Source organism: Musa acuminata, chromosome BXJ1-3 (assembly GCF_036884655.1).
Source record: "Musa acuminata AAA Group cultivar baxijiao chromosome BXJ1-3, Cavendish_Baxijiao_AAA, whole genome shotgun sequence".
Lineage (NCBI taxonomy): Eukaryota > Viridiplantae > Streptophyta > Magnoliopsida > Zingiberales > Musaceae > Musa > Musa acuminata.
The window spans coordinates 34,817,730-34,831,425 of record NC_088329.1 but is presented as its reverse complement, the minus strand read 5'-3'; the positions used below and the strand labels follow the sequence as shown (position 1 = coordinate 34,831,425).

The following is a 13,696-nucleotide window of genomic DNA, read 5'->3' as shown; positions in this document are numbered from 1 at the left end:
GTTTGGTTTCAGGGAATTAGAATTTATGTTTGTGAAATGGTTTCTGGTGTGCTTATTTAACACTTAATGTCTTATATCCATCAAATGCACAAACAATACTTACATGCTTGTATTGCCATGTCAATGCTTCAGAACCATATGTTTCTTCCAACATGTATACATCATCATGATTTTTTCTTTCACGCATCACCCTTCTCAGAACTTAGCAGCTCCGAGTTGTTTGTGTTAAATACTTCCAGCATGAACATACATGTCCTTGTGTCCATTCTTGCATCATTGATGTGGCCTTATCAAGACCCCCATTAGAGATTTAATGACTCTTACTAGATTTGCATGTATGGCAACTCTAGAGTGGACCTTGCAACAAAGGGTAGGTGTAAAATTAGACAATCTTGCAAATGAGTTGACAAAATCTTAATCAACTCGATTAGTCAGCATCTTCGGATGAGGATTCAAACTCTCAAGCATAACCATCCACATGATATTCCACTTGGAAATTAAATCAACATGAAAAGGTTTAGAAAAAAAAAAAAAACTATCCAAGACTTTTGGGATTAAATTTAAAAAACTTTTTTTATATAACCAAAACTTGAATCGGTAACTATTAATGGTATGGATGTTATGTGTATATTAAAAAACAAATCCAAAAAATTATTTTTTTTTTAAAAAGAATGATTGCAACTATAACCCACCTTTCCATCACTAACATTGAGATTTAGTTGCCATAAAACCAATAGTTTTACCACTGATTTGATAAAAAGAATAATTAAGCATCAACTTAAAGATGCATCCTGAGTTTAAGATCATGTAGATATTTTGGACCAAGACTTTTAAGCTCTTACTTTGCCTTAGCTAACTCCATGGTGGGCATATATAAAGCTAGAAGCTCTTAGCCTGACATCCACAGAGGACTCCATACTCACCCAAAAAGAACTACCAACAGCTAATTCTTCAAATAACAAATCTGTAGATCCCAATTCCAGAAGTCCAAATGCAAACAAGAAGAAACAACTTGCAGTATATTTGTATCATTCGGATATTCTTCAGTACGTCTCACAAAATTTGATCTCTACTTGTGCAGTTTAGCTACGTATAATTTGAACCTGGTAGGAGAAATTACAAAAATAAGGCGCCGCAATGGCATATGAAGACACATGGTGATCTTCTGCAGCTGATAGAGAGAACATTCATCGACAAGAACAAATATTAGCGCATCCTAAGAATAATTTTAGATAAGGTTACAATGCATAGAACGTGTAAAAAGTTTATGCTTCTAAAGGCCAAATGGGTTGTTATCTCACTAAATCATTAATGTATCATCATAACAGGGTCTGTTCAGCTATGTTTATGGTGGTACTCACTTAAGAACAGCAATTAGCACATAAAAAAGGTCTAATTTTTGCAAAACATAGTGTCAGTAATTTTGTGATACATTCTTAAATAGGAATGGAAAAAAAGAATGATAGAGCTATTCAAACAAATGCAAGGAAGCAAGAAGTCAATTTAGCTCTAAAAAGCACAATCAGGAAGGAAACTCTTGCAAAAACGCATTATTGGGAAGTTCATCATATATCAAAAGAGTTAGCACTAGAAGATAGCGATTGATTTAACAGTGTGATACAAGGTTCTACATGTGTTGTTTGATGCTCAGAGACAAGGAGGTATAACAATGTGCATATCCGGGAAAATGAGAAACTATTTGATGATAATCTCATTAAGACAGTGAAGACTTGGTAATCTTGGGAGTTCATGGTCCAATAATATTGGGACTCATGTCAAAGGTTGTGTGCTCTGAACGAATAAGTTAGGAAGGTGATGTCACAATATTCAAATTTAAATGAAAGAAAAGGCTTCTTTCGGATACTCATTAGAAACTTCATTTTTTAATTTCAGCAAGCTACAAATCTGACAAATCACCACTTCAATTAGAAAGCCACACACCAACCATTGTTTACATACAAAAAATAAGCACATCTTCACCAACCGATTCTAAACATGGAAAAGATTCCAAGGTAATACCAAAAAAGCAATGAGACATATAGTTTTCTTACCTGAGTCGATAACACATACCACCAAACAAAACCATCAACTCTTGCATTAAGGCAATGAAACTACTTTCGTGTATAGAGCTAAATGTTATGCCATCGATAAATGTCAATTAACAACTGGATAAAAAAAAACTTGAGTAACATTCAAAAGCACAACTGACTGCTAAATAGTTCCAGCAAGTAGAAACTTTGCAATTATGATCTATATTAATGTTCATTTTAATCTAAAGTGAGCAGATATGCATTATATCATCAACCATAAAATTAACTGTTCTCTCAAGGCATATACCGGTCTTGGTTGCCAATATATTAGATTGATAGCATACAATTAGCTATCTTTTTTCTCTACATTCTCGTCTTTAAAGAATTGCAACCACAAGTTAGATATCCACATGATGCTGACCAAAATTGCACCACCAACCACGACGATCCACGCAGCAGAAACCCAGATCGGAATGACATTGCTGGCTTTTCCACTCAAATAGTATGCACTCATCTTGCAGAAGAACACCGGCCCAATGAACCCCCTCATGATCGTATACAAGCCATAGAAGGGAGGAGACAAATTCTTATGTATTCTTGCAGCAATGGGCAAATCTGCCTTCCTTAACCCGGCAAGCGTCCACACGTTCTGGCAAGCACTGGTGACCTCGGCTAGCACAAGAAGAACCAGAATAGAAAATGCACCATGGACAACAAGGTAACGGCAGGTGACGAACACGAAGAGTGTTGCCAGGTGGTGGGCGATAAAGAGATAGTCTCCGGGAATTAGGATCAAGTAGTGGAGGAGATCAACAGTGAAGTAGCCAATGCTGAAGTCGAGAACGAGGTTCTGGAAATTGGTATTGGGCGAGGCAAATCCTCGAACAGGTTGGTTCAGGATTGCGGCAACAGCCAAGAACACCGCCGGGGAACCATGGAACAAGGAGATGAAGCAACTAGATGCATCCGGGCGATACTTTGGATTCCAGTTGCGGAAGATCACGAAGTAACCGAGCAGATATGTCACAGAAAACGCTGCAAAGATATGGGGAAGTAGCCAACACGCAGGCATCATAATCTCCATGGCCAACCAACCAAAAAAAAGAGGGACAAAGTTTCGATTTTTCTCTTAAAATCGAACCTTGGGCGACGCAATCAATTAAGAAGGCTCCAAGTCGAAATCTTTCCGAGATCAAGCAGTAGCCGCGATCCAAAAACAGTCTCTTTTCTCATATTTCCCGAGAACAATCAATGAAAAGACGTCTTTAATCTCGAGAACAAAAGGACCCACAAAAAAGGCGAGAACTTTCCGAATAGAATAACTTGGAAACCGAGAAAGACCAAAGCTTTCGACGCAGAGCGGAGGAAAATCAAAGCTATGGCGTCTTTTATCTCCAGAATAAAAGGATCCACAAAAAAAGCGAAAACTTTCCCGATCGAACAACTTGGGAATCGTTAAAGGCCAAACCTTTCGACGCGCAATGCGGAGGAACCGAGCTTTCCACCGACAAAGAAACCCACAGAGGAGGTGGTCGAAAGGAAGAAAGCAAAAGCAGAGATGGCACCTAGGTCCCCAAAGGCGTCACCTCTGACGCACCGAGGGGTGGGGATAGATTGGGGTTAGGGTTTCGTGACGCGCCCACCGACGAACGGCGCCGATCCGACGACAAACCCTCAAGAATCCTCAGCAATAAACAACAAACGAAGGCATGCAGCAATTTCCATGTGCTCCGCTCCTTTTGAGATCGCCGAAATAGGACGGAGGAAGAGATGCTACAAAGCGGGGTGCGTGTATCAACGCGTGACCCGAGCCGATGAACGGTGGAGATTTCTTAGAGTCAATGCAGTTATGATCGTCATGTGATGCTTCAGGCATTGAAGAATATTCCATAAGAATAAGTATGTATATACGCATATTCTTACGGTATTTTCTTGTAAGATTTAATTGAATGAGAGATATTGATGCTTCCTTGTCTTCCACTTTTGTTACCGCAAAGGATATCAAATTTATGGACCACAAATGTCAAATATAAATGATTATGTTACTTAATTTGTAGCAATTAGATGGCAATTCAATTGGTATTATTTGGTATTATATATATATATATATATATATATATATATATATATATATATATATATTACAGAAACTGAAAAACTAAATGTATAATATATATATTTCAAATCGATTTGGGTTTGAGTGTTAGTTAATATTTTAATCGATGTCAATACTCTTCCATAAAATCTTTATGATGGTAAGTAAGAATATTAAATATTTTTAAAATTTAATCAACATACAAAAATTAAAAATTACATACTCATTTTTAACTCAAAACTAATCAATATTAATCTTCGTTAGAAATGATTAAGTTAAGTTTTTTTGGATGAAAATTAATAGAAATGATATCAAATAGTCAATCTTAATTTTGAGAATATAATAAATATTAAATTATGAATGATTAGTAGGTTGAGGGTGGCTTTTTCCAAGTAAATGATGAAAAAGATGAGACTCGAACCCAAAACCAACCAGTAATAAGTGGGTTGGTTACATTACTGATGGTTAGGGATGAAGCAAGGTGAAGAGTGACAAATAGTCAACTTATCAAACACACAAGTCAACCAAATTCAGAACCCAAGAAGTCAGTGATCTTTTGACGAAGGAAGCATCAAGTCAACGAAGAGGAATTATAGCTAGATACAGATTCTTTCCTTGTGGAGACAGTTGGGCTGACTTCCTTTCCTCTTACATTTTTCTTCACAGAGAAATTGTTTGACTGACATCCAGAAAGAAGTAGTTCATTTGGAGAGACATGTTTGATACTGTTATAAATCTATTCATACAACAATTTCCTGTAAATATGTTTATGTATATATAATATATACAGATGATATCTTTGTGATATATATGGGTTTCAATCTCTAACACAATGTAAGATAAAATAACATCTCCCTACCAGAGAAGGTTAAGCAAGTTAGGAGTCTCCATCATTTTAGGTCAACTGCGTGCATCAACTTTTGTCAAGTGTTGTGCTCTGCTGATGATAACATAAACACATAGATAAACACATAGTGAGATGATCTCAAATTTCTTGCTATGGTGAATCCATTAATCCTTGATTAATAGATAAACACATAGGGTTGGTTATTTTCTAGTAACCCACCATTCAATAATATGAAATATATAGCAAGTCTTGCAACTATCTCATAACAGTTCAAGCTTGGGAGTTCACTGCAACTAAACTCACATCTCAATCTCTTATCATTCATAACATTCAAAATAGTAGTTCACTTAATATTCATAGAATTAGCTGTCCCACACAGAAAAAGGAAGCATGCATTTTATCCCAGATGAAAATTCATGCAGAGCATCTGACTATGATTTCACTTCCTTATGATGGACATGAAGTTCCTCTTGCCTGGCTATTTTAAACAAAGCAAGTAATCAATCATATGCACTTATCCTGATAAATTCTTAGACAGTAGACCAAATGCAGCCATGCCATTGAATGACAAACACTAAGAATTTTCATCTGGAACTGGAACTTTTTTTACTGACAAGGCCTGCCCACCAGGAATTCAATTCAAGTCCCAGATTAGCATATCATACTGTTGATCAGCATAGGGTGCAAAATGTCAGAAAATTTTTAGTTCTTATTTGTAGGCAGTCTCTCTCAAAAATCATTTATAGAAGCAAAAAAAAAAAACAAGAAAAAGGGGGGAAATATCCTGGCAAGAGAACAACATAGATGATTTGGTTGCAATATTTCCCAAAATCTGAAGTTAATAGTAAACATCACATCGGCAAATGAAGATTCTTTGAACACTAAAACTATAATAACGAGTGCCTCCATGGTTACATCACCATTCCACCATCGATGGTAAAGACCTGCATCATATTACCATAACTATTCTTAGACAAGCAAATGAGGCTAAACCAAAGCAGGTAAACTGAGATATCACTTAAGCAGCCTGCACAAGGAAAAAGCAAATTAAGTTGCAAATAGATTTCGTTGTGAATTCACAATTTTTGGTTAACTGCCATAAGCGATCATGCTTTCATGAATTTAAATCCAAACCGTTGGCAGAGAATCCATCAAGAATCACTTGTCCAACACTTCAAATGACATGACGATACTTAATTATTACCTGCCCGGTAATGTAACTGGATGCAGGATTAAGGGCCAAGAATTCCACCAGGCCAGCAACTTCTTCTGGTTGGCCATACCTCCCTGAAAAGACATTTTAAAAAATAACAAACTTTTTATTTTATTTCTTGACATGTTGCAAAGTTTTAGAGAACCACAGATTAAGAAAAAGAACAGTCAAAAATGCCTATTGCTGAAACCAATGTTTTCTGAAGCAGGAGAGCTAATTGAAAGGCAAAATATAAGATTTAGATGCGGGTCTTCAGTCTTAGCAAAATAGTTAATCAGTTGTGGCATACAAGTTAGGCAAAGTTCTTCAAACAGACAGTTACAATGACAAATATGGATCAACAGTTAATTAGGATGTCAAGTATAGTATGACACATCTCCACATCAAAACATATCTAACAATGGTGACATTTCTAGTGGTTGGGGCATGAAACAATAGTTGTGCTTAGACTTACCTAATGGAATGATCTCCAGAATTTTCTTCTCGATTTCTTCTCCAAGTTTAGCAGTCATATCAGACGCAATGAAACCAGGAGCAACAGCGTTAACCTGGGGCAAACAAGATTGCATATTTTAAACAAGAACCAAAGAATTGGCTTAGCTGCAAATTTGACATCAAAAGGAAAAACTTACATTAATATTTCTGCTTGCATACTCTTTCGCAACGGTCTTGGTAAAACCAATCACCCCTGCCTTTGCAGCACTATAATTAGCTTGTCCAGCATTCCCCACTAGGCCAACAACAGATGCTATGTTGATGATCCTCCCCTGTTTAGAAACACTAGTAAGATGTAAGTGCTGTTCAAAGAATGATCTCTACATGTTGAAACAAATTGATTACTTGACTAGTCACCAATCAGATCCTCAAACATATCAATCCTCTAAACTATATCTACCATTACAAAAGAACACTGATTAGTAACATAAGAAGCACAAATAATCAATCTTACAGACATCATAATATTGTTATTAGCAGCATTTCAGGATGGCTGGCAAACTTCAAATTGTAGATTTTCAGGTATTAGACCTGTGCCTGTTCCGTACAGGGATGGTATGAGTCTGGGTACATGCCAGCATACTGATAGATGATACATCAGTTCGTGTTGTGAAACAATTCCTTTCGTTTTTTAGATTTGAACATTACAATGTGTTGGGAGGCACATGCTGTGGTCCATGCTACCGACCCAACAGGCCATATGTACCAGTTCATGCAAAACACAAAACCATGATTTTCACCATCCATCCTCATGTCCCACTCTAATTCAAGCATACAAAGCCCATCCAAAGTAGTCATCTATAGTAGAAAGTAGTAGCAACTTATATTTTGAATAACAAACAAAAATCAAGGACAAGAAATGCATCCCAGAAAATATACTAACAGTATATTTCATTAGAAAACTGGTGAAGGTCACTTTAGTTCCACAAGTTTCCACGTAAATAGGAAAAGAGAAGATTTCTAGAAGAAACAGCCTGTGACATTACAACCAAAAGGATGCATATTTTATTAAGAGAAAAAAAAACAGATTTAGAAGGAAGCATCACAAGAAAGATGGCAAACAAGTGCAGGTCCAGAAATACTTGATACCCAATCTTCACTAGATTAAACCATGACAATATGATTCTTAAGAAGCACTGCTCGAGATTAATAATAGATTATTATAATTATAGACATTTTACACACTATTTAATGCACCTCAAGGGCTTTTAATATAAAGCATGATGTAACTTGTTTTAAAGAAAAAAACTGGAACCTTTTACCCTCTTAAATAAAAATTGAATTCTTGTAAAGAAATTGAAGTGTTGATATTATGTTCCATGAAAATAAGCAATCAATGCTTTTTATTAAGCTGAAATAGAGGGTTATAACATATGATATATCAAATGAAACAGCCAATCTTCCATGCAACTCCATCAAATCAGATAGTGACTTTACATAGTGTATATTGTAATTCCGACTAGTAACATCCAAAAGCATTATTCCAGTCAATTACCTAAGGTTACTGTATATTTCAATAATATGCCATGCATCAATAAGAAATTATTTATTATAGTGTGTTTGGTAAATTGAGCCAGCAGACTACCCGAATATAGTTCTTTCAGCTTCCCAAACTAGTTAAATCCATAGCTAATAACTAAACCTAGAGAAAAAAAAAATGAAGGCAGTACCTTTTTCTTCTTCAACATAATCTTTGCTGCTGCCTGCAGGAAAATTTATTACACTTATGGTGAATTAAATAACTCAAGAATCAAAACTTAAAAAGAGTACCATATAAGGTGTGAAAATGCACACCTGTGTGCAAAGGAAAACACCAGTAAGATTCAGATCAATGACTTCCTGCCACTGTGTTTTTTTCATTCTCATCAACAGTGTGTCTCTTGTGATTCCTGAAAACAGTCTCGATTAGGAAACTTCATGAGGATGTAAACTGAGGAGAAGTGAAATCCAAATAACCTGCATTGTTAACTAAAATGTCAACTGTGCCCCATGCATCGACTGCCTGGAAGAATCACATATGCCACGAAATAAGCCAGTGATTAAATCTAGAGAATTCAAATATATTCAATGTTTTCTGACTGACAGTTTTGATCATAGTTTCCACATCGGCTTCTTTTGAAACATCTCCACCAAAAGTAATGGCCTGACCACCAAATGCCTCGATCTGAAAAGGTATGTAAATGAAATATCAAAATGCAACATTTTGAATCTGACTATAGTCCAATAGTTGTTGAGACAAACCACCACAGTGAGAGTTCCAGCAAACCACCAAAAATCATTTCTTAGTTGCACTATGTCACAAAAGTTACATGAGTTACAACTTTGAAGACATTGCCCTCATTCCTTTAGAATCATGCATCAAAATCATTGTTGTATTTTCGTTATGTGATTATCAATGTCACTTGTGGGTTCAAATACTCATCCTTACCAACTATGTTGACTGGTTGCTCCTGGTACACCATGCACCAATTGTACCAACATATATTGAATTAAACACTCGTGGTATTTCTTGGTGTATTATAGTGGTATATGGTCTACATTGGTGTTCAAATCTTGGTTTTCACTTATGACATCACACTGACATTTCCAAGCTTCATCTAGCAAGAAAAAGAAAAAGAAAATTTTTCTTGTTGAATAACCTATATGTTAATAATATAAATAAAGTATTACATGACAAAGTTGAAATGTTTTTTGAAGGAAAAAAGATTTACCAAATTCTTAGGAAAAAACATTGTTCGTTGCAACAAAGCAGCAAAAAAACATGTTTAAATAGAAGGAAGAAATTGAAAAACCACAGTTCAATCATATTGTAACATTTTCCTGAGAATGAATATGTAAACAGACCTTAAAATGTGTTAAATTAAATGAAAAATAAAATGTAAATGTTAAGTGCAGTCAATTTACTTCTTTGGAGACTTCTTCAGCTTCCTTCGATGATCTTGCATAATTCACAAGAACCTGAATCCAGTAAAAAACTATAAGCTAAAGGATTTCAGAAAGCTTTTTAAGATTAGAACTACAATATGCATTATTTATGTGGAATAAACCATTCACAATGTTATGTGAAACCCATTAGATGGCCGAATTTGATTGAAAGATAAAGTGATTTCTGCACTTGGATAAAAAAGTAACAGCTAAAGTCTACTTGAAATGATAACCTGCAACCACAAGCATCATCTTATGTAGCTTTTCAAGCTAATAAGCTCAGAAACCATGACCAAAATCTTAAAGCATAAAAGATGTATCTATTGGAACTCTAAAATGATAAATAAATTCTACATCTAAATCTATACTTGGTACCATACCCAGAGTAATACCCACCTGTGGCTGGTTCTCCAGTGAGAGTAGCAGGGTACAATATGCATGGTTCAATTATTTCAAAAATCATTATACAATATGCAATGGCTCTATATGCGGGCAATGCAGAACACGCTGAAACACACTGCAATCCCCTTTACGTCACTTTACACAATGTTCAATCAATATAACTTGCAAAAGTTCCAAACCACGGTCCCTTGCAGCCAAAATTTCTCCAAAGGGCATATAAACGACTTTGAGAATTATCATGAACTTCATTCCTATAGCTGAATTGTTCATACACCCCCATCCAATCCACGCAATTTATCAAGGATGTAATCCAAGAATATCCTGATAACATATATTCTCCTATCCTGGCTTACACTAGTATCATAGTAAAATCCATTGCATAATGGTTTTGAAAAGGATTTTAAATTTTTAATAAGAATTTCATCTTTGTATTCAGACATGGTTATGACATGCCAACACAGGGCCCATATTGATATACCTAGAGATAACGGGTTTATGGTGTCAGCACAGACTAAAAAAAGCACAATGAGATTTTGTTATTTTCAGACTTAAATAAGACCATTTAGTTCATCCATCTGAAAATCAGTGTGCTTCAAACCCTCCATAAAACATGTATTTTATCCCCCTTCTCACACATTCCACTCTAAGAAAAGGCATCCCTGATTGCGACCCAGGCACCTTCCAAGCATTACTGTCGATAACAACATCCATCGATAATTTCCATTCATCAAGAAGAGGAGTGACACAAAATAAGTTCTATTTCTCTTGGTTTTTACCTGTTGGTAGTTCTTTCTAATTGACAGTTTGTGAGTCTGTGACAGAGCATATGCTGATGATGGTCACATCCACCATCAAATTACAAAAGGTGGGCTAATAGAATTCCCGGCCTTAACCTTGGCAACCAAAACTCATATAATCAAAAGAACAAGAAAACATGCAAGACAGGGTGCAAGAGAGAATGTTTTATACATTTAAATATCTCACCAAGTCAGAATCCCAGGTATATGAACTTATATAGGCAGTGTGGACAGGGCGCAGGGGAAAGGGGAAAGCCAACTGAGAGAGAAAGATAGGGCAGAATTCTCCTAACTCTGTGCTTGAATTCCCAGGACTTGCAAGGAGTGTCAGCAGATTATGGGTTAAACCTGTATCTCCTGTAAGTCACATCTTTTCTATCTTTGTTTTACGTCTAAAAAGATGTTTTCAGAAAATATATAAATTCTTTAGAATGTTTAACAAATGCTTATAATGTCAGTTAAAAATGTATAAATAAACTAAAAGGCCCAGAATACAAATTCTGCAAAATTTCAATAAATTTAAACTTGTCAAACTAGCATATCACAAAAGAAAATGTCCATTGATCATGTGGAGCAAAGTTGAAACACATCTTGCAAATGAAAATTCACAAAATAAAATAAAAAATCACAAAATGGCCAATCCTGATTACTGCTCTTAAGCCCTAGGCTAATAATGATCCTCATTAGTTTTACGGAAATTAAGTTTGTGGTTGACAACAATGGTTTCCATGTCTAGTGCAAGGCATATGAGAAGGCGGCTGATTGGTTGCATGAATTTGTAGGCAGAGATATTTCAAGGAATTAAGTGGCCTCATTAACATTGAGAAGGGGTAGAACCAAAAGAGAATAAAATCATGGTTCATCTTCTATTACAAAAGAGCATAGTACGTGTGGTCTTATTTCTATCATGAGATATAATATATCAACTGACCTTGCAACCAGCCTTGCCCAGTGTTAGGGCTATCGCTTTTCCTATACCTCTAGAAGCTCCAGTGATGATGACAACAGGTGCTTCCAATTTTTGAGCTTCACCAGTAATCGCTTGCTCAACAGCTGCAACATGAGTCCTTACACCTGTATATGCCATTAACGAATGGACCAAAGATAAACATGGCCAGTTCCACAAAAAACCAAAGATACTTGGGACAGAAAATATTTAAAAAAATAACTATATTTACATGCTAACAAACATTCAAGACGAGTAAAAATGAAAAATCAATGCTAATAATGAATTTATTCATAGGTGCAGTTTTGGATGCTACAATGCTATTAACAATTATGTGAGTGTTTGATGATAACAGCAAATACATACATAGCTAAAGTGGAGGAACACAACATATATACAGCATTTTAATGAATAGTGGAAATTTAAACATGTGCCAAGCACATCATTATAGATTGGCAGACATTTTAACTTACACAACCATTATAATTGGGAGCTCAGGCAACAACGACCTATATTGCCAAAATCTTCAAAATGATCTCCAGTCATAAACTACACATATTATGAACATCTTCACAAAATAAAGATGAAAAATGACTTGCATATGAATGTCATGGATGTGTGGAAGCCTATAAAGAAACCCTCACATAATTAATTAAGTGGATTTCTAAAAATGAAAGAAGGTACATTGATGCAATCAATAATATGGATAATGAAGATTTTTTGAAGTGTAGGAGTTATACAAGGTGTAATATTAAGTTTTACAATGAGGACCCTATAGTGATATACTGCATTGAAAATGGATTTTACTAGGCATATCACTAAAAATGGATGAACCAGGCAAATTTGAGAAAAAGTCTCACTGTGTATAGCAGTTGAAATGGATGGATCAAATTTGTAAGTTACTTATTCACATACATTTTAGCTTGTCTTTGCCAAGTTACTCATTCTTACCACATTTCAAGATGGTGTTATCTAACTAAGTCAGTAAAGATATCATCAAAAGTATAAATAAAAGTAGTAGTTGTTTTTGACCTATACTTTTCAGCCTCTCAGCGATATACTAGCACCGTAGAAAGGTTAAGAGACCTCCTCTCAGGGTAGCAAACCATGAAGAAGATGTTAACAACTTACCACCTGTAGTAAGATCATAATCCAAATTACTCAGTCGTAATACTAGATAGGAGATCAAATGCAACTAGTTACTCACACAACTAGGTTGAAAATTTGCTTGTTACTGATACAATCGAGCGACAGACATGCATAACACGGTCAGACATGAGTGGTTTTGTTTCTCCAACATGCAGGAACGTCATCGTACCAACTTCGACAACAGATCAACAAACTTGAACCATGATAAATTAAAAATCAATGAAACCTTTTCATGTTCCTAGCACTACTAGTAAGAAAGAGATTCTTTTATGCCGCTTTGCAGAGAGTTGTTTGAAAGATGGAGCTCTTCGATCGATTAGTCTAATATTGACTAAACAGAACTTTTCTCGTCCAATCAACATCCGAAACTCAAACTTACCATTTTGCAGCAACTAACGAGAATTCGAGAGGCAAGAAACAACTTGAAAGACAAAACCCAAGGACGAAGAGTAAGTACCAAGCAAAAGAAACAGTTACCGGAGATGTAGGCAGCACCATCGGATCTGAATCCGGAGCTCAGGACCGAGGACCTGGCGAGGAGTCCGCGTCCGACGGCGGGGGAGAAGCTCTGCTGTGGCAGCGACCTCCGGGGAGTTGCGAATTTGGCCGGGATCGAAGAAGGGCGGGTAAAGGCGATGCGAGGTGCCGCCGCCATTACGGTTCTGGAGAGGCGCAGAAGGGACGAAGAGGATGGTAGATCGGAGCAGCAGGTCGGAATGGCCGCCGGAGGAGGGGGAGAAAGTGAACTAAATAGGACGAGATTTGGAGGTTCTTTGGAAGCTCCGTAAGAGTGGGGA

The 13,696-nt window shown here is 36.2% G+C and overlaps 2 protein-coding genes across 2 annotated transcripts; both read right to left on the bottom strand.

Moving 5' to 3' along the window:
- Window positions 1-2,219: 2,219 nt before the first annotated feature.
- LOC103978546 (TLC domain-containing protein At5g14285) lies at window positions 2,220-3,795 on the bottom strand. Its single transcript, XM_018822881.2, has one exon. The coding sequence runs from the start codon at window positions 3,112-3,114 to the stop codon at window positions 2,377-2,379; it is 738 nt and encodes a 245-aa protein (XP_018678426.1). The 5' UTR covers window positions 3,115-3,795; the 3' UTR covers window positions 2,220-2,376.
- A 1,868-nt stretch (window positions 3,796-5,663) lies between these two features.
- LOC135625565 (3-oxoacyl-[acyl-carrier-protein] reductase 4-like) lies at window positions 5,664-13,696 on the bottom strand. The gene is made up of 11 exons (XM_065130533.1): window positions 13,377-13,696; window positions 11,736-11,878; window positions 9,585-9,638; window positions 8,764-8,844; window positions 8,637-8,682; window positions 8,475-8,569; window positions 8,351-8,383; window positions 6,818-6,952; window positions 6,640-6,733; window positions 6,177-6,259; window positions 5,664-5,916 (listed from the first exon to the last, which is right to left on the bottom strand). The coding sequence occupies exons 1-11, from the start codon at window positions 13,552-13,554 to the stop codon at window positions 5,884-5,886; spliced, it is 975 nt and encodes a 324-aa protein (XP_064986605.1). The 5' UTR covers window positions 13,555-13,696; the 3' UTR covers window positions 5,664-5,883.

Coding starts and splice junctions, on each gene's coding strand:
- LOC103978546 (XM_018822881.2), bottom strand. CDS start 3,114: ATGGAGATTATGATGCCTGCGTGTTGGCTACTTCCCCATATCTTTGCA.
- LOC135625565 (XM_065130533.1), bottom strand. CDS start 13,554: ATGGCGGCGGCACCTCGCATCGCCTTTACCCGCCCTTCTTCGATCCCG. Junction 8,845..9,584: donor CTGAAGAAGTCTCCAAAGAA/GTAAATTGACTG, acceptor ATACCTTTTCAG/ATCGAGGCATTTGGTGGTCA. Junction 6,953..8,350: donor TTATGTTGAAGAAGAAAAAG/GTACTGCCTTCA, acceptor GTTTCTAAACAG/GGGAGGATCATCAACATAGC.